The sequence below is a fragment of the Chanodichthys erythropterus genome, chromosome 3, assembly GCF_024489055.1.
Source record: "Chanodichthys erythropterus isolate Z2021 chromosome 3, ASM2448905v1, whole genome shotgun sequence".
In the NCBI taxonomy this organism is placed as follows: domain Eukaryota; kingdom Metazoa; phylum Chordata; class Actinopteri; order Cypriniformes; family Xenocyprididae; genus Chanodichthys; species Chanodichthys erythropterus.
Window position 1 is genome coordinate 26,043,397 of NC_090223.1, and position 26,476 is coordinate 26,069,872.

The 26,476-nt window shown below is 36.5% G+C and overlaps 1 protein-coding gene and 1 long non-coding RNA gene across 2 annotated transcripts in view; one reads left to right on the forward strand and one right to left on the reverse strand.

Annotated features, from left to right (window-relative positions):
* Positions 1-2,289, forward strand: part of ntn1b (netrin 1b) — a 62,155-nt gene extending 59,866 nt beyond the window's left edge. Inside the window, exon 7 of the mRNA XM_067381517.1 lies at positions 1,007-2,289. Within this exon, the coding sequence (XP_067237618.1) occupies positions 1,007-1,329 (323 nt within the window). The 3' untranslated portion in view covers positions 1,330-2,289. The remainder of the gene's footprint in view (positions 1-1,006) is intronic.
* The window catches only part of LOC137017359 (uncharacterized), a 44,784-nt gene continuing 19,541 nt past the window's right edge, over positions 1,234-26,476 (reverse strand). Inside the window, exon 3 of the long non-coding RNA XR_010894589.1 lies at positions 1,234-1,325. This is a non-coding gene — a long non-coding RNA (uncharacterized lncRNA). The remainder of the gene's footprint in view (positions 1,326-26,476) is intronic.

Here is a 26,476-nt window from a genome sequence, read left to right on the forward strand (position 1 = left end):
GGATGATAGAACGATGGGTGGATGGATGGATGGATGGATGATGGATAGAACGATGATAGATGGATGATGGATGGATGGATAAAATGATGGATGGATGATAGAACGATGGGTGGATGGATGGATGGATGATGGATAGAACGATGATAGATGGATGATGGATGGATGGATAAAATGATGGATGGATGATAGAACGATGGGTGGATGGATGGATGGATGATGGATAGAACGATGATAGATGGATGATGGATGGATGGATAAAATGATGGATGGATGATAGAACGATGGGTGGATGGATGGATGGATAGAACGATGATAGATGGATGATGGATGGATGGATAGATGGATGGATGGATAGAACGATGATAGATGGATGAATGGATGGATGGAATGATGGATGGATGGATGGATGGATGGATGGAATGATGGATGGATGGATGGAATGATGGATGGATGGATGGATGGATAGATGGATGGATGGATAGAACGATGATAGATGGATGGATGGATGGATAGAACGATGATAGATGGATGGATGGATGGATAGAACGATGATAGATGGATGATGGATGGATGGATGGATGAATGGATGGATGGAATGATGGATGGATGGATGGATGAATGGATGGATGGAATGATGCATGGATGGATGGATGAATGGATGGATGGAATGATGGATGGATGGATGAATGGATGGATGGAATGATGGATGGATGGATGAATGGATGGATGGAATGATGGATGGATGGATGGATGAATGGATGGATGGAATGATGGATGGATGGATGGATGAATGGATGGATGGAATGATGGATGGATGGATGGATGAATGGATGGATGGAATGATGAATGGATGGATGGATGGATGAATGGATGGATGGATAGAACGACAGATATAAAATATGATGTGACATATTTTGGGGTCTAAACAATAATAGTATTTCAAATCTAAATTGAAAGCGTCTTCACTTTGCAAATCTTTTATTAATCTGATTGTTTCTCTCCGCAGCTGTCCAGGTTCACGTACTAAAAGGAGACAAAGCGGGCGAATGGTGGAAGTTCACTATCAACATCATATCCGTCTATAAGCAGGGCGGACACCGCATTCGCAGAGGAGACCAGCTCCTGTGGGTCCGCGCTAAAGACGTGGCCTGCAAGTGCCACAAAATTAAACCCGGGAGGAAGTACCTGCTCATGGGCTCAGACGACGACGACTCCCGCGGTCAGAGCGGCGTGGTAGCGGACAAGGGCAGCCTGCTCATCCCGTGGAAGGACCTGTGGGCCCGTCGGCTTCGAAAATTCCAGCAGCGTGACAAGAGGGGCAAGTGCTAGAGGGGAAACACAGAGAGATTGAAGAACAGGAGAGAAGGAAAGACAAAATAATGACCCGAGCACCTACAAGTCGGAGCAGGTTGATTGACGATTGATCAGAACTGTGGTGAAGGACAACCACTTGTGCAGATTTGCCTTCTGTCGTTTAGCGTTTTTTTTTTTTTTTTTTTGGGTTCCCATCAAGATTTTATTTTTTCATATCTTCAATTTTGCAGAATTTGCACCTACTATTAAGTATACATATATGTAAAGTCGTTTATGTGTGATCCTTTCTGGTGTCTCTTTATGATTTCTGTCTTGTTCCACAAATGATAAAAAAAAGAAACAAGCTACTGAGTCAATTTATCTACATGAGCGTTTCACTTCAGAAGTGAAAGTGTGTTGGCGGTCGACATTTCAAAGTACATACAGTGGGGTCCAAAAGTCTGAGGGCACATTGAATATCTAGATTTAAATGTAAAACAAAGAAGAATTTGTGATGCGATCTGGGAAAACTGTCGGATGTCGCAATGGAACGTTTTCAGTAAAGTCAAAAAATAGGTTGAATGTCTTTTTTTTGTCAAAATTGGGTTTTCATTAAATTATTATTCTATAACATCTTGTTTATCATCTCTGAAAATATCTTGGCAGAATTCGCCTGTTGCAGGAAAATAGCGATTTATAATGGCAAGGCTAAAAAATCGGCCATAGCTTTCCCTCTCATAACACTACAACGGAGCTATAATGAACACACATGTTCTAATTATGTGTTTATTAAAGGTTGAATTCAAATCAAATACTGCACATACTACTTCTGAATAGGATGTCTACTTAATAAAATGTATGAAAATATGGTTCAGATCACTCAAATAAATGGAGGCACCCCTAAATGGTCAGTAATGGAGCTTGGGTGTCATCTAGTGAAAAAGTTTGGTATTACACCCAAACAAAATCTTACTGAAAGCTCATTTTTTAAATATATCAACCTAAAAAAAAATTCTTGCAGTTTAAGAGTAAAACATATTTTGTAATATATTATTATAAAATATAAACAATTATATGTTTACATTTTCATAAATGTAAACTTCTATAATGTTTTTTTTATTTCACTTTTACAATGATCTGACAGGTGTCTTCTTTAAAACAAGACCTTAGGTCTACATTCTAAAGCATTCTTGAATTACAACCATTTATGTTTGGATAGTGCATTTTCATGTCTATGTGAAAATTTAAACCAGTTTTTCTCAAAATTCCATTCTTGAAAATCAGAGCGATCAGTCGACTTCAGATAACCATAACTTTTGTTACAGACAAGCTATGAAAGAAGTAAAAATTGATTTGGAAAGGGCTCGATTCCAGGCATTGAACTGTGATACCTGTGATAGGTAAAATTTCACCATGTGATGGGTTTTTGCAGATCACATCACATTTAAATGACAAAATACTTATGAATCTGCAAATTTATTATTGACAGTTATTTGACCTGTGGTGCACATTTGACTCATTGGGAAGATGTCGCAATCCCATTACACCTCTTCCAAGGAAAAATAGAATAAAATAAGTGAAAAATAAAATCACTTTCATCAGCGCCCTCGGACTTTTGGGCCCCACATTAAATTAGATATAACATCCTTTACATTCCTTCCTCTCAGAAAATCTGTTGACAATACCTCACTGTTGCTGTTCAGAAGAATTGTGATTGGTTCAAAATTGCATGACATCATCATGATTATTTGGTGCCAAAAGCTATGCTAATGCTTTTGGCCTTTGATACTTTGATAACTGTGGTGATCTTTAAAGTGTGAAGTCTACCTTCTGTTCCATAACTAGTTGTAGTACGTGTTTAGTTATACAAATAGAGTATTATTTTTTAACCACTTTATGATTTTTGATTTGAAAAAGAAAAAAAAAAAGCGTATTTTTCATTATGAGCAACAAGTTCACAATTATAAGCAGAATCCTATTATATTATACAGAATAAATCTGAGATTTCCCACATATTAATCATGCAATAATCACAAAATTCCTCAAAAGTAGATTTGTCATCATTAAGAGATATCAGAGATGTCCTTCAGCTAGAGTTTGATGAAATTTTAATGTTCTAGATACTAAATTTGAGACATTAGGTTTAGTGATAAAGAATATAAGAAAACAATGACCACAAGCCTGAATGGTCTTCATGGCTATGCTGACCAGTGTATGCAAACGTAAGGTTACATCCTACCAAAATAAATCTGATAAAATGGCTCTTATTATTAAGGGAAACAAATAATTTTCTGTGTTATCACTTATGTGGTACCTTTCTTTGCTCTGGTACTTTACTAAGGTGATATGCTCTACTGTTTTTTTGTATAGTTGTATAGTTTTTTGTACAATATTTAGTAGATTATATTCACATGCAATTAACCATTTTTTATGCCATGAATATTCTGAAAATAAAAAAAAGAATTTTAGATTTTCTTTGTTTACATTAGTTGATAGTGTAGAGAGAGGGTTGTACTATGTCTATGTGACATGAAAATGCGCGCGCACACACACACACACACACACACACACACACACACACACACACACTCTTTTACATTCAGTCACTGTCCAGCTCTGAATCTCTGACAGTGATTACGAACTGAAAGTCAGTGACTATGGTTTATTAAACTCACAGATGGTCTAGTTGTTTGGAGACACCCTGACCTCACAAGTAGACTTTGACCAGTTTTCCAGACATTTTGGAAAATGACTCTGAACATTTTTTTTTTTTTTTTGATGAAGACATTTACAATGTTCATGGTCCTCCTGTATATGATGTTTTACTGTGTACTTTGCAAAAGCTGTGTATTGTCCCGTAATGCATACTAATATATTATGATTCTCATAAATGAACATATTTAATGATACATGAACTCACATGGCTGTGTGTTTATTTTTGGTCCCAAATATGATCTTTTATATATTATCTCTCTTTTGTTATGTGTGTGTGTGTGTGTTTTTTTTTGTTTTTGTTTTTTTGTTGAGGATATTAGGACAACTAAGAAAACCATGGTAATTAAACTGTGTACTTACAGTATAATATTAAATTGTATTAAATTGCACAATGATAAAAAACTGACCATAAATAGTAGCAAAATCAATTCTAAGATGCAGGTAATTTTTGTTTATATTTATAAATGCTTTTGCACCTTATACACCCCAACATTGTTCATATGGATGAAAATAGTTATAAATACAATTATATAATAATTATTATGGTTCATATTTTTATATTGAAATTATATATATATATATATATATATATATATATATATATATATAAGATAGATAGATAGATAGATAGATAGATAGATAGATAGATAGATAGATAGATAGATAGATATGTTTCTACAAATTACTACTACTACTATGGTTAAAAATATGTAATTATATAACAACAATATATATGTGTGTATTACTAATATATATATATATATAGGCTAATTTAACAGTACCAATTAAATAAAAAAAAAAAATTACAATTAAACAATGCCAAAAGCCAGAATAGTAAGTCAAGCCAATAGTAGTAAGCCAATAGTAAGCCAAGTTAAACACAACCAAATACGTCAAGTGTCGCAAGGATAGAGGGCCTGTTAAATGAGAAGCAAAGAGTTAGTGTGAACAATAAATGTCAAATGGAAGTAAAATACAGTTCTGTTTTTGCGACGCGATAAGCTGCATCATCATTTACTTTGGCTCTCTGGACTTCAATAAAGACCAGAGCCTTTCAGAAGGGCTTCAACACATAAATGTCAGGGCCTGTGTATTTCAGCCAACTAACCCAGTGATACCGTATATCAAACACGTCAATCAGTCCACTGCTAACAGGGTGGGCACTTGGTGGTTCTTATTCAAATGAAAACCAAGCCATTTTCAGAAATCTTCTGCATGGAGGAAGTTGCCTTTTGTCCTAAACATCCATTTGAGCAATACAGCAGGTGCATGAAAGTACAACGGCATTTTTCTTAAGGAAGTAAACTACTGAATTAAAAAAAAAAAAATTTGTATGGATGTATGTGAATATACTGCTAAAGGAGTATGCCAGTCAGTGTTAGGACAACCAATAGCAACAGAGGAGACAGTGACATTTTAAACATATGACTAAATGGAAAGTGTACATTGCCTATAATTTAGGGTGATATTCTAAGGGAAGAACCGGCTAAATGCAAACTCCCCCGCCTGCTCTCAAAACATTTATCTTAGACACACTCCCACCATTGTGTCTCTGTTAACAGCCATCAGGCACCTCCTAAAACAACGGCTTCCGGAATGTCTGCAAGTGTGTTTAGGGCTGGAAAGGTCAAATTCAGATCACCCCAAGACATGACTACACCAGTGCAAGTACCAAAGAGCGTATCCTGTTCTCAGAGCGTCAGATGGGTAGGTGTACCTCAGCCGTGTGCTGCGCTGTGACTGGAAGGACGGATTGACGCTGTTTGACTGGGTTTCTCAGCCTCAGCTTCTGAAGGAAATGACTCCATAAGAAACCTCATTAAACTTCTTGAGGTTAGTCAACATCGCCCATTTACTGTAGATTGCTTTCATTCCTGTGAGACTTAAGGAGAAAGGTTTAATTTGGTGTTTTCCCTCTCAGATGTTCTGCTATGAAGAATCTTTCCCTTTCTCTCTCAGTAAACGAAACGATCCACAATTTAGATCTCTTTCAGCTCTGAGGGACTTTCATCTGCATTATTAATCCTCAACAAACTTCTCATGCAGTTTATTGAGGATCTTTTTTTTTGTGTTACATATTTGCTATGTAACACAAAACAACTTTATCAATTCTCATTGGGAAACTTTGTAACAAATAAAGTGATTAAAGGTACAATATGTAAAAACCACTAGGCTGGTGTTATATATTTTGTCCAGCTGATTACAAACAATGTCTCTAATGTTTTCAACTACTTGTAAATCATGAGAAAATTCCCATTCTAAACGGTGACACGGGGCAGTGCAGACGCCTGTCAATGACGTCAGTTACCTTTGTTACCGCCTTTACTGACGTAGAAACCACATGACAATAGTGCCGTGGACAAATGCGGAAGTAGTGTCTAGCGTCCAGCAAACCACTAGCTTGCTTCAAGCAGTTCCTTATTTACTTCTTGCACGTTTTATGGTGGATTGTGTTACTTATTTATGGAACATAATTACTGTTTACCATCTGCCGCTGGTTCTGTCGACAAGGACAGCTCCCGTAAACTACTGTACTAGCATACTGTACTAGCAAATAAAGGCATAGTCAAGACTGCAAACGAAATGGCTAAATTTCAAAATAATTTAGCTGAAGTGCAGACACACTGATGAAATATTGCTCAAGTTCAAATATAAGTAGCATAAAATATGTTATATAAACATTTAATATTTTATATAATTATTATTATTAAGGGTGTTTCACAATATGAGTTGTGAAGTGTCTTTTTTATAGTTTATTCAACAGTACTAAAACGACTAACTACAGCAAGAAATACTAGTAATTAAATAACCATATGTAAAAATAAATCACTGCATAGACTTCACTGTTTGAATTAAATATGATTTGATTCTTATAAAGCCACAAACAGAGTGATTTTTTTCTTTGACTTTTGTGGTTTGATCAGTGTTGGGGAAAGTTACTTTTAAAAGTAATGAGTTACAATATTGCGTAACTCTTTTAAAAAGTAACTAATTGCATAATTATGGAAAGTAATGCATTATGTTACTTTTTACCTGGGCTGGGCTTGTGTTCTGTTTTTGGCAAAGCAAATGTAAAGGCCCTTTCACACCAAAAGTGCAAATGCAAAGTCACACCTGTACAGTAGAGGGCGCAACTCAAACCTTTCAGCTGTGCTGCCATTCTGGACTGGAGAAAAATATGATGCAGACGAAGAAAGTTCAACACTTTTCAGAAATAAAAACAACAACAAAAAATTAAATGTGTGATGTTTATCTTAAGTAATTTTTGCTTATTATGGTTGAATTGGATCATCGAATGTCAGCAGCAATAAAGTGAGATTTAACACAAAGTATATTTGTGTCATTTAACATATTAAATTATTACATGATTTGCTAATATTCTGAGTTTGCGTTTTACTGTTTTTATTCATTTTGAGGAATAATGAATCTGTTTTTTTTTGCATGTGAGATGAGTACACATTTAGTGTAGAACTAGAGTTACCATCATGTTCACACAGCACACACAACACCTCTGAATTTACTCCTGATTTCTCTCAACATAATGACAGGAGAGCTGTCAGTCAATAGATACAAAGTAACCTGTGTTATTATTTGAAAAAGTTACTTAGATATTTTGTTGTAAATTTCAAAATGTTGCGTTACTTTACTAGCTACTTAAAAAAGTAATCTGATTACGTAACTCGCGTTACTTGTAATGTGTTACCCCCAACACTAGGTTTGATTAACATTAATGACACAGACAGCAGCAGGTTTATTAGGCTGCTGTCGCTTTAAGAGCAAATGCACAGATCTAATATACTGATACACATTTGCTTTATTTCCTAACTCTTTATGTTCATTTAAGACAGAAATAAGATCTAATGTTATTGAACTAAAACGTCCTGACGTTATACTTGAGCTGTGAGGATAATACTGTATGATTCCCGATTCTTGGAATTGTTGACATGAGACTCGCTACAACTGGAACACTGAATCAGTGAGTTGACTGAATCAGTAACTGCTGCAATCGAATCAGTCAGATTCACAAATTAATCATTCAAGGTGCGTTCCATTCGACCGTAAGTGGACTGCGAAGTGGACTTCACACGGTATTTTGCCATCTTAAGTGAGATTCCATTCCGAAGGGAGCGAACATGTTCCGTTCGAAGGGCACTGCGAACGGCATAGGGAATAAGGGAACATCGATACATCACTTCACAGGAAGTAGAGAGGTAAAATTACCCAATTGTCATTGCGCACCACGTCACCATTCAGAACTACGACAAAGCAGATCCGTTGAAAGAATTTAACGGCTCTCTGGTTTTGAGTATTTATACATTTTATACGAACGAAAGTATGAATGGTTATGGCGATGAGTGTTACATTTGTATATTTTATTGTATGAATAGGCATGACAAAGTAAAAGTGTTGAAAAGCAGCTAATGCTCTATCATTTATTTTATTTTATTTTATTTAATGTTACCTCAGGATTGTTTATGCGGCTGCGCGTTGAAAAGAAAGCGCATGAGACCATGGATTAAGAATACATTTATACAGTTAACCAAATGAGAATTTATTTTCATATGGCATGACAGTTACAGCTTCAAATCTGTTAAGAGTCGATTTTAAATTTGAAAGTAAATTAAAATATCTATTTATTTATTTATGTCATCAATCTCCGCGACACTGTCGACTTTCTTTGATGACGTTTGCAGGGCGTTCCAAATGAACGATTATTGTCAGCGAAGTCCACTTCAACTGATATACCGTGCTCAGGGAGTAGGGAGCAGTGAACACTGCGTAGGGACCCTGTGGAATGGAACGCAGCTTCAGTGTTATTTGTGAATGGGTTCAGTGGGCTCAAAAGAATGATTAGTTCACAAAATGGACATCGTTCCCATGCAAGTAGCCTCCTTCTTGTGAAAATTGGCTTATTTTTCTCTAGTTTGCTAACTGATATTCAGAAAGAATTCAACAATGTCATAGTATAAATCACTGCTTTCTCTAAATGATTTCTTTTTATGACACAAAAATGTAGCCTATATGCAAAGCTACCCAGTATATACTGCAGGAGGAGTTAAGGTTACTTGACTGGGACATTTTGCACTTTCAACCTATTTATTATTTATTCAATAATGTACCAGATTACCCTAATTCACCCCATGTAAGCCAGAAGCAGGCCACCAACCCTCATTAAACCCCATACAAATGTTGCATGCGGTCATGTTCCTGTTTAAAAACCAAACCAAACAGTCGCAACGCTTTTCTGGTGTCTTGTCTCGTGAGCATCAGGGTTCAGCGTTTTCTTGTCGCCAGTTTGGAAACAAAGCGAATACACATTGAGCATGTGCACTTCCCAGTTCTCCTTCTCCCACCCCTCTAATTCTCCCCGTCTCTCGCTCTCTCTTCTCTCACATCGTTTTCACAGAATGGCCCAAAGCTCTTGAGAATTGCTCCATGAGAAACAAATGCCCAGCGCCTTAATGGAGTCCAAATCAGAGCAGGATTCAAAGAGGTGCTCAATATCAAGCGCTTCACCCAGCCACACACACACACACAAAATAGGGGCCCAAGTGTTTGACACCTACGCCCTTGGCATTTTTCTCTGTCCTTTTCCCTTATTCCTTTCACTCATTCTCTCCATTTCCCCCTCTCTTTCAGTACTAATTTCTGGCTTACGAGACACGGGCACAAAGCCACCTCTTATGTGCATAAGAGTGGCTGGGATTCCTCAACGTGCGCAGGAATGTGAGGTTGGGTTGCTTTTATCTCATTAACATTTCCATACAGGATTAAGCCACTTGGCCCTCAGGACCTGTATGTTATATATGTCAGCCATTCTTTGGGATATAGCTATGCTCTCACCGGCTGCAAGTAAACAATGAAAAAGGCGATTCGCTAATGCTCAAGCACTCTTAATTTTCATTCACACGCTTTCAAGATAGGGCAAAGGCAGGTGTGAGCTAGATGCTCTTGTTTTGCCGGTGGGACAACAACTAAGATGTGCTCTTCACATTCCAGGGCATAATATACAATTTTAAGTGTTAGTGCTAAAAACAACAACAATAGTTAAATAACTTATACACTTTAAAAAAATAAACCTTAGGAAAGACCGTTTTAACCTCAGAGTAAAATAACAATAATAAAAGTGATTTTATTTCTTGCAATCTCAAGTTTTATTTCATTTCCACCTGATCGAAAAGCATGAGTTGGATGCATCATACACTTTCATATATGATGCATCCATTCAAAATTGCTCAAATTACTAAAAATAAAGCTGCAACCGCATGTTAAAAAAATCCCAATCACTTACTTTTTACTCTGAAATAAAAAAAAAATTGTATGTCAAAAATGAAAAAATGGCCACTTTTCTACACTTTATAATAATTTTTAATCAGTGTTTTTAATCACCCTTTTCTAGTAAAATATCTAAACGTTCTTAAAATATTAAGTATAAAAATATATACTTCAGAAACAAAATTTCAAATTATTTTTTTTAATTCAACTTAATTTGATTAAACTTTTTTGTTTAGAACATATATCTTAAAATTTAGTAAAGTTTATGCTTAAAACAAGTAAAAAAAAAAGATTTTTTTATTAATCAAGTCCTAATATCCAAAGCAATTAAATTTTAAACAAGTAAATTTATCTTGTTTTTAGGAATAGATTTTTAAAATGTAAAATAACAAAATCCTGAATAAGAATTAGTTTTTTTTGCAGAAGCAGCAGGCTTTCAGTGTGTTGCTAGGGTGTTCCTGGTGGTTGCTAGGGCGTTGCTAACCCTACCTCTAGTTTTAGTTCGTTTCACTTTAAAATAAAAATTACTCCAAGCTTTAGTCACCCTCAAGCCATCCTAGATGTATATAACTTTCTTCTTTCTGATGAACACAATCATAGAAATATTAATAAATATCCTGATGCATCTAAGCTTTATAATAGCAGTGATAGGGATCAATGATTATGAAGCTCAAGAAAGCCCATCCATCCATCATAAACGTACTCCACACGGCTCGGGGTTAATAAAGGCCTTCTGAAGTGAAGCGATGCATTTGTGTAAAAAATATCCATATTTAACAAGTTATGAAGTAAAATATCTAGCTTCCGCCAGTACGTATTCAACGTACGAAGAAAGTATAAATCTCTTGCAGTTCAAAAAGCTTACGCTACATCCTAGGATTTCCCTATTCAACTTACGGAAAAAAGATGGCTTGAGGGTGAGTAAAGCTTCATTTTCATTTGAAAGTGAACTAATCCTTTAAGTTTTAAGGTACCATTCATGGCCGTAGCACAATAGTACAAGTAAAAGATCTTCTCTGAAAGATCTTCAAACAAATAATGAAAAAAGTGACCCAATCAAACCACGCATTACTTAAGGTCCAGAGAAGATAGATCATTTATGCACATCAGACAATAAAAAAAAATATCACATTGGAGCATTCCCTGTAAAAAAAAAAAAAAAAAAGGAAAGTCCACTGTCAAGCACTGTTGGATTAACAGCCCAATGGGAATACAACTCAAAAAAGTGCGAACAGAAATACAACAGCACGGTGAGAGCATGGAATTTTCCATCCTTCACAGGCAATCCCTATTGACCCCCATTTCATCAGAATACATTAATATTCCCAAGTATTGGCACAGGCCCGCGGCACTCACCAGCCGAACAAAGTACTCGGTGACTTTGACGTCTGGGATCTTCAAATAAACCCCAGCTGGGAGCCATGGGGACAGGGAAGTGGAATTAACTGCTATATTAGCTGACCTTCATGCTGTTGTTTCTCCAAACTTGCCTGATGGAGGCCCCTCGCTCCACCGTAACCAGGGTCTCCCAACTCAACAATGTGGGCATTTCCCTTCATGGCAGTACACAAGACTGTGAGGTTTACTGTGCAAACAAGACCCAGTTCTGCCAAAGGATTTCACTCCGACATTCCTACATCATTCTTTCTGCTTCTCTCGCTTGGCTTTCTTCACCTCTGCCAGCGCTTCTGGATGATGGAGGGAGTGTAACACTAGATGAAGGCTGGTTTGTTGTTGGCGAATTCATTTTGGTCAACTCTGAGGGTGAGTCATATTGCATCATACTTCTTTTTACCTGATGTTGGCCATCACATCAAAACTCACACTATTCTCTCAGCGGGACTGACATCTCAAATGATGAATACTAAATCAGCACGAGAGACCTTTGGACGACTTGCAGAACGAATTTAGATTCGAAATTCAACACCTACTTACATATTCATCCTTATTAACTTCTTTCATCCTAACTAGCATTTAGAAGAAGCACATGCAAACTTGTTAGCATCAACACAAACCTGTCAAAAACATTTATGTACTTTTCTAAATCACTCTCAGTCAAATAAGAAGAACCATTTTTGGTTCCACAACGAACCTTTCAGAGAAGAGTTCTTAAAAGAACCATTTTGCTTAGTGTAAAGAACATTTTAAAAATCTAAAGAACATTTTTCCACTATAAAGAAAGATTCCACAAGCTTTGTTTGTGCAAAAAACATAATTTACCACTTTATATACCAAAACATTGACCTGTATCTACCTGGACTATGACATATGCGTGTTGTGATGACTCAAGACCAGAAGTTGTTCCGTGAACGGCCTTTGGAGATTAAGGGCCCTATCATACATCTGGCGCAATGCGGTGTTTTTTGCGCAGTTTTAAGTGCGCAGTTATCATTTTCATGTCCTGCGCCATGTTGTTTAAAAAGCAAATGCATTTGTGCGCCCATAGGCGTGCTGGTCTGAAAACGCAACTATTTTGAGGCAACTGAAGTAGACTGTGCCATTGACCAACTTAAACCTAGTCTAGCGTTCAGTTTTTCCGCTTGCAAATTCCGCCTTGTAAATAGCGAATCCTTCATTGAGCGAGCGCAACTGGCTTTTAAAGGGAATGGGAGATGAAACTCTGATTGGTTTATTGCACGTTACGCCCAAAACACACCCATGACCCATGATTAAAAGAATAGGGACAACCCTCTTAGACCATTTTTCCCATTGTTAAACTAGCAAAAGAGGATTCGGACACGCCCTAAGTGCACTTGTGCTGTGCGCTTTAGACCTCATGCTTAGATCGTTAAAATAGGGCCCTAATATTTTGTAATATTTTTGCAATTTTTGTAATTTATGATATTGTATAATTTAATACTCATTTCCTGATGTTTTAAGACAAAATTCTTCCATATAAACATTGTAGCATATAAGAACGAGCCATCATAATACAGTATATGAGAACCTATTAATAATAGCAGTCAGATCAATTTAAAAGTACAAAAATAAAAGACAGAGAGACAAACTAGAGATAAAAAAAACTGAATGTGAAGAAAATAATAACTTGTCAGTACAGCAATCTAATGGCTTTAAACATAAATCCTTTTCAAGACTCAAAAAGGGTGCAAAAGCATCATAAAAATATCATAAACATGGTTAATTACTAATTTTTTATCCTTTTTATACATTGTTTATAATTTTATATAAATATTTTACAATTGTTGTATAATTGTTTACAACTATTTTATTTATTTTTTTATAATTATTATGAAAGATACATTTTTGTTCACTACACAAAAAAGTCAAGCAGGTTTGGAATGACTTGAGTAAATAATGAAGTCTCATTTTGGATGAACTATGTCTTTAATAAATAAGTTCTGACAGTGCCTAAACAATTTAATATGTTTCTGAGTGTACTGTAGACAACATTTCTGACTTCATATTGTAACCCTGATTTACTACTATTATTTTTTTTCTTGCTGTTTACAGTTTATGCTTTTTATTGTCTTCAGCTAACCCGCAACTGCTTAAGCAATACACATGTAGCGTATAAATTGTCATGCCAATAAAGAACACTGAAACACTGAGAGGGATAGTAATAGTTCCCATCTGGCCTTGCCTCAGTTTTTTCTCTGTCAGCGTAACGGAGGATAGACTCTGATAAACACATACGGGAGGCGATGTCCTCTGCTAGCTGACGATGAGCAGAGCGCTCGCATGAAGGACTCAAACCTCTTGTCATCTCCATTTGGTGCCTGACAAATATCACCACTCAAGACCATCCTATTCACATTCCCTCCTAAACAAAGAGCTTGAGATATGCAGAGTTTTCCTGAAAAGGACTGAATATAACAAGATTCCCCTTATAGCTATTGGGAAATAATCAATAAGTACATTGTTAATATTGAATAAGTTCCTAATCCCAGGTCTAACTCCTTCCTTATCCCTAAAATATGATTGGTTGAGAGAAACTTTGTTCCAGGACCAGGACATTGATCCAGGAACATGTCCTACTTGCTAGAATCACAGTAAGTGCCAAGATGCATGAAAACATAATCATATGACACCTGTTTGAAATGTGTCAGAGTTTCTCTCTCCTTCTATGCCAGGATTTTTTTCAACATGAAAACACTAAAAGATGTTTGTAATTTGCTCTGGATAAGAGCAAGCAATATATTGGATAAGATCACCAACAAAATGCCTTAAATGTCTATATAAAGCTATGTTACTACCTACTACAGTGCTTTAAAAGAAGATTTCAGGCCTGTTTTGCCAAAGTCTGCACTTGTAAAGTGTTACAAGTCAGGCATTGATCATTGCAAGCCAGAATGTGGAAACCTTTTGATTGATCCTAATTCTGCTTAAAAGCTCCCAGATTTTCAGGATTTGATGTCAAGCCTGAACTATGATCTAAAACAAAGTGTTAAGACAAGTATGATGGGAAAATGATGACCGCATAGACGTGCATAAAAATCAGATGGATTCTGATCAAGTTCCTTGCCAACAAAGTACACAAGGTACAAGGAACATTAAGTCCTGCAAAAGGACCTTTTACCACATTAATTAGAAAATCTCTTCTCAAACATTTTGAATTAATACGATATTCACTGGGAAAGTTCATCAGTGTTTTTTAAGCCACTGTTATATAATCAAATAACAGTATTTTTCCCACAGGAAGACGCTGCCCTCTGTTAGTCTAAAGCAGCACATTCAAGACGCTCAAGAAGGCTGTTAGATTACAAATGTTAAATCTGTTGGCCTGCACTTACTGTAGAAAATACATTGTTATTTTTTATTCTAGGACATTAAGTCAGAAACCATTATCAGGACCTTTTTTCAGAGGGAGGAAAAAGGTGAGAGAGATTAATTCAAGTGAAAGAAGAACCCTTCAGCCAAAAAACACCACCTCCCAATCCCCATCCCAGCCAAGACCTGACTCATCCACAGGACCAAGAATACAGAACAAGATACGAAACATCATCTGTTCTAAATCAATATTTTATCATATACATTTAAATTATCAAGGCACAGAGGAAGATCACTTGTGAATGTTTACTGTTTCTCCTATGGTTTTATCTCGCATTGTTTCTTTTCTTTTCAGCTTTATCCACTTTATTTTTAAATGCGGAAGTAAGCTATTTTTCCGTGAATGTGTGAGACTTCCGATCCATTAACTGCTATAGGGGAATAACTAGAGGGATAACACATTGCAGTACACGGTAAAACTATTTGCACTGCAAACTCAATTAACATAACAAGCTGTTTTGTATAACTGGAAGCAAAAGACACCAGAAGCCAGACACATTCAATTGCTGCATTCAGGTGGTTACTAGTGCAGGTATAAAATTAATAAACACTTATACATTCATGCAACCATTAATTTATATTTCATGTTGTCCATAAAAATGTATAAAATACACTACTGGTCAAAAGTTTGGAATATTATTTTTTTTTTTATGTTTTGAAAGAATTTATTTGATAAAAAAAATACAGTAAAACAGTAATATTGTAAAATATTATTACATTTTACAATAACTGTTTTCTATTTGAAAATATTTCAAGATGTAATGTATTCCTGTGATGACAATAAAGCTGAATTTTCAGCATCATTACTCCAGTCTTCAGTGTCACATGATCCTTCGGAAATCATTCTAATATTTGATATTTGGAAACATTTCTTATTATTATCAATGTTGAAAACTGTTTTTTGCTGCTTAACATTTTTGGGGAAAACTGTGATACAGTACTTTTATTCAGCAAGTACATATTTAACTGTTCAAACATGACAGTAAAGACATTTATAATTTTCCTTACTGAATTAACAGATCTCTATTTCAAATACATGCCGTTCTTTCTAATGTTATATATAAGGATCCAGAAAAAAACTGCATCCAAAAAAATATTAAGCAGCAAAAACTGATTTCGACATGTTTCTCAATCATCAAATCATCATATTAGAATGATTTCTGAAGGATCATGTGACACTGAAGACTGGAGTAATGATGCTGAAAATTCAGCTTTGATCACAGGAATAAATTACACTTTAAACATATATTAAAATAATAATAGGCTCCAGCATCCCTGCGACCCTGCAGATGATAAAAGTGGTTTGAATGGATATATTAAAACAAAACAGAGCTAAACTGTAATAATAATTCACAATAGTACTGTTTTAACTGTATTTTTTATTAAATTAATGCAGCCGTAGTGAGCATGAAAAATCCTAATATTTCAAACGTTTGACCGGTATGTGAGGACTCTGGGTGAGATCAAACATCACAGTAATATTACACTTCAAACTATTTTTGCTTCTCCTTCTCACTTTCTGTCTCTATTGCGGAGCAATGGTGTGAGAGAACAAGACCCCCCTCTCCCCTCAGCATCTGGTCTTCAGAAGTGTCTGTGCACACATGGACCCATTAGTTCCACTTCTTATTGGACCTGGACCTAATCCTGTCCGTTTGCTCCCTCTCTCCGGAATCTTCAAGGGCCCGTGGGGGCCACCCAAGAGACCCATAACCACAGCAGCACCAGAACAAATACCTTAGTCCTTACGTACAACTTCACAACTCCAGGTGATTCTGTCCCTGAAAAACCACTTCAAAGCTCTGTGTGTCACCCTCTGCGTTATTGCTGTGGCGTCTCCACTGACCTTTAGGGAAGCAGGAGAGATAGTCAGAGGGGGGGAAAAAAGAGGAATGACAAGTGAGAGTGAGGGAATTTGAGGGAGAAAAGGGGGAAGACTGAGTTGGTGAGGTGTTAGAACAGGAAACGGGATGTTAGCTAGAGGAAAGTTGGATGTGAGGGTGTGACCGGGAAGGGGGCCAGGATCTGCTGAGCTTACCGTAAGCACTTCATCCATCAGTCACTTCATGGACAAATAGCTCACTTTACACCAGCAAATTACACAATATTCTTTTAACTAAAGAGAGCTCAAAATAGGGGAATACTCTCAGAAGAGAACTGCTCTTTATGATTCATTTGCTTCAAAGTTGTCTTGCCAAAAGTTCACTATGTAAATTTCCAGTGTTGGGGAAAGTTACCTTTAAAAGTAACCCATTACAATAATGCATTACTTGCGCTACTTGTTGTTCTAAACCCGTAAGACCTTCGTTCATCTTCGGAACACAAATTAAGATATTTCTGATGAAATCCGATGGCTCAGTGAGGCCTGCATTGACAGCAAGATAAGAAGCTATACGAATCTTATGTTTCGAATCAGTGGTTCGGAGCGTGTAACTGCCAAAGTCATGTGAACCATTGAAATTTCTAAACGTTTTGAAACACTAATGACGCAACAAAGCTTCGTTTACTGAAATCATGTGACTTTGGCAGTTTGATACATGCTCCGAACCACTGATGCGAAACAAAAGATTCGTAAAGCTTCGAAGCTTAGTGAAGCAGTGTTTTGAAATCGCCCATCACTAGATATTGTTAAATAAAGTCTTTTTTTGTTTTTTTGGTGCACAAAAAGTATTCTCGCCGCTTCATAATATTAAGGTTGGACCACTGTAGTCACATGAACTGTTTTAAATATGTTTTTAGTAGCTTTCTGGGCATTTGAAAGTGTAAATTATCTTGCTGTCAATGAAGGCCTCACTGAGCCATCGGATTTTATTAAAAATATCTTAATTTGTGTTCTGAAGATGAACGGAAAAAAAAATAGTTTTTTCAGCTTCCAAAATGGAGAAGGATAAGCTTTCTATATTGTTAACGTTAAAGGCCTTGTGTCCAGTCAAACTATTCCAATCTAACTTTTTCAATAAATTCATCTGTAACTAGAGAAAACATCAAATTAGGGAGATGCCAACACGGACAGGTTGCATGAAACGTCTTCATCCTAAATAAAACTGCATAAATGAAAATATGGCCTACTGTATGAAACACATTTATCTGGGTATGACAATATACATTGTTTGTGTCAATCACAATATGTTTTGTGCTATGCATTATTCGCAGCTGAAAGCATGAAACAATCAAAATTCAATTTTGTATGGAAAATAATTGAATTAATAATAAATAATATTTTATTAATCATGATGACTTGATGTTCAATGTAAAATATGAGTCTTGATGCAAAACCAAAATATAAATACAAAATAAAATAAACAGATAATATAACTTATTTGATAATTGTCATTCTGGCATCTTTATCTCTGAAAAAAAAAAAAAAAAAAACCCTGTTTCCATTTAGTTACTTTCTTTTTAATTAAAATCCTTATAAATCTATATCCTAACAGCTTAATTTAGACAAGCTTGAGCTCATATTTTACACAAAACATCATGTTTTTGACTAAACGCCTTGTTTCATCCATCTTCACACCCTCATATTTCTCCACATGACTCACAACGGGAGCTTTTAAAATCTTTGCCACTTCTACAAATTTAAAGTTTCCCCCAGGCAACAACATCTCATTCTGATTCCACACTCTCATGCCCCATTTCATATCCCTATAGCCGAATGTAAATTTATCCTCCTCCTCCTCCGGTTCAAAAGTTAGACACATTGAACCTTGCTCAGAGTTGAAGATCATGCTTAAGAATATATGAGAGCATTTATGTTAAAACCACCAAATGTTACAAGTAGCTTGGTGAAATATAAAAATTCAGTTGGTTTGTAAATCGTTTTATACAAGATCCCAAAAAGCAGATGGGAATTTTAAGGAATTTTGTTCTCATAACTTCTGTTAAAACAATATTAAGAGGACATACTGTCAAGCGTCGTAAAGTGCTTCATGGTGATACTCTTTGAAGAAGTCATGGGAAATTCAAAACTCCCTTTCAACAATATCATAACAACATAAAGCAGCTGACCTAACACCTGTAAATTTCCAAACGTGGAGAAAGGCAAGAAGGAAAGGTTAGGAGACGTGTGCAGCTGGAAAGCTGCAGTACAGATGTGCACTTCCCCACTATGAGAGAGGTTAAGTGCTTGTGACCTTGACCTTTTCTATAAACTTTGATATAAAGCCAGACTTTACCCAGCTTTACCCAGCTAAGAAACATTCATGTGTTTTATACAAATCAACCCTTATTCAAAAGCAAAGACTCATAAGTCCGTATTTATTACAACAATAAATAACCAAGTGGCCATCACCAGTGTCCAAGTAGATTGGTCAAAAGAAGAAAATGGCCACAACTGCCAATTTTAAATGAATACATTTTTTTTTAAAAACATTGGCACATTTCAAAAAACATCTTTAATCAGATGAGTCTGCAGATGATTTAGGCTATGTTTAGACTGCAGGCAAATCATTTTTTTCTTTTCAGGCAGACTGTCCACACTATTAATTGCAAGTGATCAAATAAGATTTGTGTGTCCAGATATAAGCAACCTGCTGTATCTGCATGGGTTGTTTTGGTAACGACATACAGTAGGTGTACCCATGTATATGACAAGGTTTTCAAAATGGATACAGGAAAAAAAATCTTGCTCTCCAAATAAGCGTACTATCAGGTTGCATCAAACAGGAAATTGCAGAAATCTTACGAGTTACGAGTGATGCAGTTTGAAATCCGATTTGAGCAGCCAGAGCATCCAGACTGCGACACATCTGTAAGAATCTGATTGGAATCGCATTTCAAACCTCCATATGAGGTTTGAATCAGATTTGAAAAAATCCAATTTCATTTTTTTTTTTTTTTGCTGCCCAGACTTTCAAAAACCCATCTGGATAAAATCTGGATATGCAAAAAATCAGATTTTTGCTGGCAGTCTGAACATGACCTAAGTCAGGGAAGTGTGGAGCGCCAGAGCATGTCATGGGAGGGAGGTATGATATGACGATGCCAGTCGATAGATATTTTTCTATAAAGTTTATCCAAGCGTGCCACACAAGTCCTGAAAAGTGAAGCCAAAGCGTCTCGATCGCCCCCAGGTGGCTGGATGCAGTATAGGTCATAAACCCCGCCCTCTACATGTATTGTAATGGAATGTGAGACAAACTAAACAGTCAAATTACACGTCAAAATATTTTTTTCCAAAGATGGTTTGTCTTTTGTCATTTTAGGCAGTTTTTATCATGCTGATGTTATTTAAAGTGTTCGTTCTTTAAAGTTTATTTTTAGTTAGTTATTGATGCTAAAAAGACGTGGGTTTTGACGTCATGATTGACAGCTGAGATTGACAGCTTCCCTGAGCGAAGTAGTGACTGAAGGACCAGCAGACTTTTTTTTATGGATCTTTGGGAGGAGATTAGCGCTTTAACTTAAATTTGTACATTTCCAGAACTGTTTATTTCACACCAACATAATGAGTTGGCCTGCTTTATTAACCGATTTTGCGGGTGTGTGCCGGACCTTGATATCGCGGCTCCACTTCGCCCTCACTACTGCACAGACTCGGGCTCCAAGTTCACTATGCGCAGACTCAAGACTCAAGATGTCAGCGCCATATTGACACACTGGTGGCTTCTGTTACTACAACGGAAGAGCGGGAAGGTGTGTCGTCCATCTTTTTTACAGTCTATGGGTTTATCTGTATGTCAATATGCCGCCTATGTGTGCTTCAGAAACCCATCAAAAATCATCAAAAATATCTTAATGTGTGTTCCGAAAATAAACAAAGGCCTTACAGGTGTGGAACGACATGAGGGTGAGTACTTTCATTTTTGGGTGAACTAAGCCTTTAAAGAGATCTGACTTTTACCACCTGACTGCTGCAGATTCATCTCGGCATTCATAGTATTGCCATAGATACTTAAATCTGAGATTACTTAAAGATTCCATCGAACATTTTTTTTACAAGATGTAATATAAGTTTAAGGTGTCCCCTGAATGTGTCTGTGAAGTTTCAGCTCAAAATACCCCATAGATTTTTTTAATTAATTTTTTTAACTGACTATTTTGGGGCATCATTAGAAATGCACCGATTCAGGCTGCGGCCCCTTTAAATCACGTGCTCTCCACCCCCTCCGGAGCTCTCGACTCTATCACTGCATAAACAAAAATTACACAGCTAATATAACCCTCAAAATGGATCTTTACAAAGTGTTCGTCATGCAGCATGTCTAATCGCGTAAGTACAGTGTTTATTTTTATGTTTACATTTGGTTATGAATTAATTTGAGGCTATGCTCCGTGGCTAACGGCTAATGCTACACTGTTGGAGAGATTTATAAAGAATGAAGTTGTGTTTAGGAATTATACAGACTGCAAGTGTTTAATAATGAAAATAGCGATGGCTCTTGTCTCCGTGAATACAGTAAGAAACGATGGTAACTTTAACCACATTTAACAGTACATTAGCTAAATGCTAACGAAACATTTAGAAAGACAATTTACAAATATCACAAAAAATATCATGGATCATGTCAGTTATTATTGCTCCATCTGCCATTTTTCGCTGTTGTCTTTGCTTGCTTACCTAGTCTGATGATTCAGCTGTGCACAGATCCAGACGTTAATACTGGCTGCCCTTGTGTAATGCCTTGAACATGGGCTGGCATATGCAAATATTGGGGGCGTACATATTAATGATCCCGACTGTTACGTAACAGTCGGTGTTGAGATTCGCCTGTTCTTCGGAGGTCTTTTAAACAAATGAGATTTATATAAGAAGGAGGAAACAATGGAGTTTGAGACTCACTGTATGTCATTTCCATGTACTGAACGCTTGTTATTCAACTATGCCAAGATAAATTCAATTTTCAATTCGATGGCACCTTTAAGTCTGAGATTTCCATCACTTAATTACGGTTACAACATGACGTGAATACAAAATAAGCTCTTTGTTTTTGGTTCAGGAGGAACTGTAAAAGGCGGCTGCTTTTTGTTTGTTGCATTCGATGACTGTCGTCTTCAACTCTTTGGGTAGAACTGTAGATTTAGTAACAGTTATGAATTAGATATGATTCCTGTAACGTAAAATCCACCATTGCAATGCCAACTAGTGGCAAAGAAGAAGATGGTGAAGAAGAAGATGACAGGGATTCCAATGATATTGTCCTTCTGTGTTGTTATCATTATAGTTGTGGTGTGGACTTACTGTACATATTGACATATATAATTAGAACTGTTTTATAGTTATAGCTATTGTTACAAGCATAGATATCCTTGGTGTGAGCAGCCCTTTAAACAAAAATGTGCGTGAATTTAAAAACTAGTTGCCATTGGGAATCTCAATATGTGATTTTATGACACTTTAGAGTACTTTAGTGTGTACAACAGTGTTTTGTGCATAGCTATTCATAATCATTTCCCTGCTGCTTTCCCCTTGTTGCACATAACAACAAATGCAGTACAACCTGTAACATCCAGTTCACAAATTACTGAGATGAATCAGTCAAACAGACTCACATTTTAGTCTTGAACTCAACTAAATCACTCTAACATCTCGCTCACTGTTCAAGCAGTTACTGAGCTGATAACCGACTCCCTGAATCGTGAGTCATTTTGCAGTTAAGTCCAAATGAAGAACATTAGCTTCATAACCATCTATACTGAGTGATTTTGTAATTTGGCATCTCAAAAAGTCATTTGGCTCTTAAATGCTTTAATTTTAAGAGCCATTGGCCCATAGTCTTTTTTTATTTTTAGTCTGGATCCCTGAACCACATTACTCAGCCATTACAAGCATAAAGTTTCCTCTAAGAATAAAGCCTTTGACCAAATCGGTCTCAGACACGCAAGAGTAGAAGTTGTATTTTTACAGCAGAGAGAAAGCCATTTTGTGAGAAATATGGAGACAGAAATGTGCTTTTTACAGAATGATCAAGGGAAAAGAACCGAGAAAGGGAGAGCGAGAGATTCTTTATAATAGAAGAGAGTTAATAGAGGTTATCCCCCAGCTGAGGAAACACAAAGGTTGGCAATGAGAGCCTATTTGTGGTGGATCTGACATCAGAGGCCAAAGAAAATGTTTGGGTACAATAGCTCTGCAATAAAGCCCTCAGTCAACACAGGAAACCAAGGTCTTACCACAAGACACACCAACATACATGCAAGCGCAAAAGCGCACAAACGCTGACCCTCTATCACACACGGCCACCCAGAAATACATCTGTGTGTTTACAGGAAGCCAGTCCTTACCAATGTCCATGTTCAAAATCATCACTGTCATTTAATAGTTCATTAAATTCATAAGGCAGATTTCCAAGCCGAATTTCCAATACTGTGTGTGACGTAGAGTGTATGTATTGGGCATAAAATGGCAGAAATAAGGATATAAGATCTCGGTCACTAATTCTTGTGTCTATAATTGTGGTCAACTGATTGATCATTTCTGATTTTCTAAGTATAATGTCTGTTAGAACAATTTGTACCCTAGACATTCATTACAACTTTCATAACATTCACAAACACACACATTTAAATAACTATCCAAATTAGGACATTTCATATACTTTTTAAAGTTTTTTTTTTTTTTTTATTAAGTTATTGTTATTTTAGTTTTTTTTTTTTTTTTTTTTTTACCTCTTCGGCTGCATCGTGCGTTTCGGCAGCTAAGGGCTGGCAGATACTGTTTTTACTTATTTGAAACCTTGCATACTACAGACGTGAAGCAAACAGAGATGAACTGTACACCACAGAATGACATGGCAAACCACAATGTGTTTTGGCAGCTTCTGGTTTGTGGGTACACTGAGTGACCAAACAGCAAACCTCATCTCCCTGGGAGAACATTATACATAGAATGATGAAAGCATAGGAACAACTAAGGTAATCCTCAACCAAATGTGTCTTCAACCAAGGGAATGCCTGTTTGTAGTGTTGTTCACTGTTGCCAGTGTGCATTTCACTTCTGCTTCTGCATTTCAAAACATTTATGTACATTTGTGAATCACTTATTACTAAGTTTTAAAGGGTTAGTTCTCCCAAAAATGAAAATTCTTTCATCATTTACTCACCTTCATGTCGTTCCAAAGTTAATAAAGAGAACTACATTGATCAGCAAACCTAAACAGATTCTAAACCTTGCGGAAGCTCAAACGTGCTGCTTAACACACCAGAATGAACCTCATTGGTTCTCGCCAAAAAATGAAAATTCTGTCTTTCCAAACTCGTAAGACTTAAATTAAGTTATCTTAATGAAATCTAAGAGATATCTGTCCATCCACTGACAGTCTACACTTTGATGCTTAAAAAGTTCATAGAGATCATAAAATTAATCAATATGAATAGAGCGGTTTAGTCAAAAATTTCTAGAGACATGATTGGTTTATATGATAAACACGCACCTCATTTTCATAAAATAAATTAATTTTCATTAATTTTTTTTTATTGTGTGAATAAGAATTATGCATGTCTCTATGGGTCACAAATGAAATTCAAGAGCTCCGTTGGAGTTGAAACTGAAATTTCAGTATTTTCCTTTCACAAAGCTATACAAATTTGTATAGACTACTTTTATATTGGTTTTTTTTTTTTTTTTTTGCCTGTTTTTGAGCTTTACAGCTTTGGTAACTATGAATTGTAATATGAAAAAGAATAAAGAATTAAAAAAAAAAAAATCTAATAAAAAAATTAGAAAATCATACAGGTTTGGAATGATGTGCAACTGTACAAACTTCTGTTTAAACAGAAGGTGGCTGGTTTGATCTCCACCTGAATCGAGCCATGAACAACAATTGTTACTTTTAATAAGTGTAGTGTAAGTCACTTTGGATAAAAAGCTAAAGTACTACCTACTAAAATGACTACTGACTCATTCAGTGTTAACTGTCTTGGTGAGCACTAATGCATCAACCGACAGACAGATGGAGTGTGAATGTCCTGCAGACACAGGTTGGACCAGTGTGTCCCTGCAAATGGGTGCCCACTGATTTACACAACCTCATGGGTGTAAAAATAACAGCAGTGGATCACCCAGGTGGAATGTGGCTTTTCAACGCTCTGCTCTACCTCGACACCCAAACGGAGACGTGTGGAGGTGACAGACCATGACTTATGAAGAAACAGAATGGAATATGCATGAGCGTGGTGTACAGAGACTCACTCCTCCTGGAGCCAATCGCGGCTTGGGTTTGTACTCCCGCCAGGAGCTGACGTATTGAATCATTTTCACACATAGCCATTTCTTTCCCCCGTCACCTCTTTTCTGCCCTTTTTTTTCACTCAACTCTTTGTTCTTCCTTCTCATCCATTCTCAGAATAACTTAAACGCAGGGTAGAGGTGCAACATTAAGCATCATCTAAGCAGTAGAAAGCATTGCACAACCATGACTGCAGTCATCCATTATAGTGAATACAAAGTCAGTGTTATGTACTGTATTGTGTACAGTGTTATGTGACTTCTTGTCCATCTATAGTATATCTATCGAAAATTACCATAGAAACAGACTAGAAGTACAGTACACTGAAAATTCCGTAGCAATCATTTAGAATGCCATGGCAACCACATAGAACTCCCTGACAACACCCTGGCAACCACCCAAAACACTTTAGCAACTGTGTAGTAACCACCCACACATACCAACCACCAAGAGCACCCTGACACTACAAAGCAAAGCCCTGGCAACCACCCAGAGTACACTTGCAAAACCTTAGTAACACCATAGCAACCACCCAGCACTTTAGCAATGCCTTAGCAAAATCAGTTTATTTATGCATCTCATGGTTTTTCTGACTACTTTTTGACTGACTTAACAGCCTGTAAAATCTTCCAACGTCAGTCTTGAAAAATTATTGTAAACATTCAGACAAAGCTTTGTTCTAGATTGTAAATAATTTAAAACTACTATAGCAGCACCTTAACACCTTAGCAACTGAGTAGAAAGTATAGCAACCACACAAAAAACCCTGGCACCACACAAAAAACCCTGGCACCACAAAAAATGCCCTAGCAACCACCAAGAACACCCTAGAAATGCCCTTTATGTCAGGTTTGGGAAAAGGGACGAGGCAAGGACTCAAAGATGCAGAGTATGGGCTATTTATTTAATTAAAAAACAAAATAAAACAAACAAAAACTACCCAGTGGGGGAAAACAGGACCAGGAGCTGGACTTGGCAGGTAAACAAAGCACTTACGAATCTGACACAGGACTGAGACCACAGGAAGAATAAGGGTATAAACAACAACGATGTACTATAAAATGGAAAAAATGTTCCTTTGCTTGTTTCCCGTACAGATGTCAACATTGTAAAAATGATCCCTGTTCACAAAGGATTCGCGAAAACAACTAAAAACGCTGTGTTACTCATACCAAGCCAGTAGTTGGCAATGTCACTTTGTAAAGAAATGCTACGCTACTATAGACTGAACGCATAAT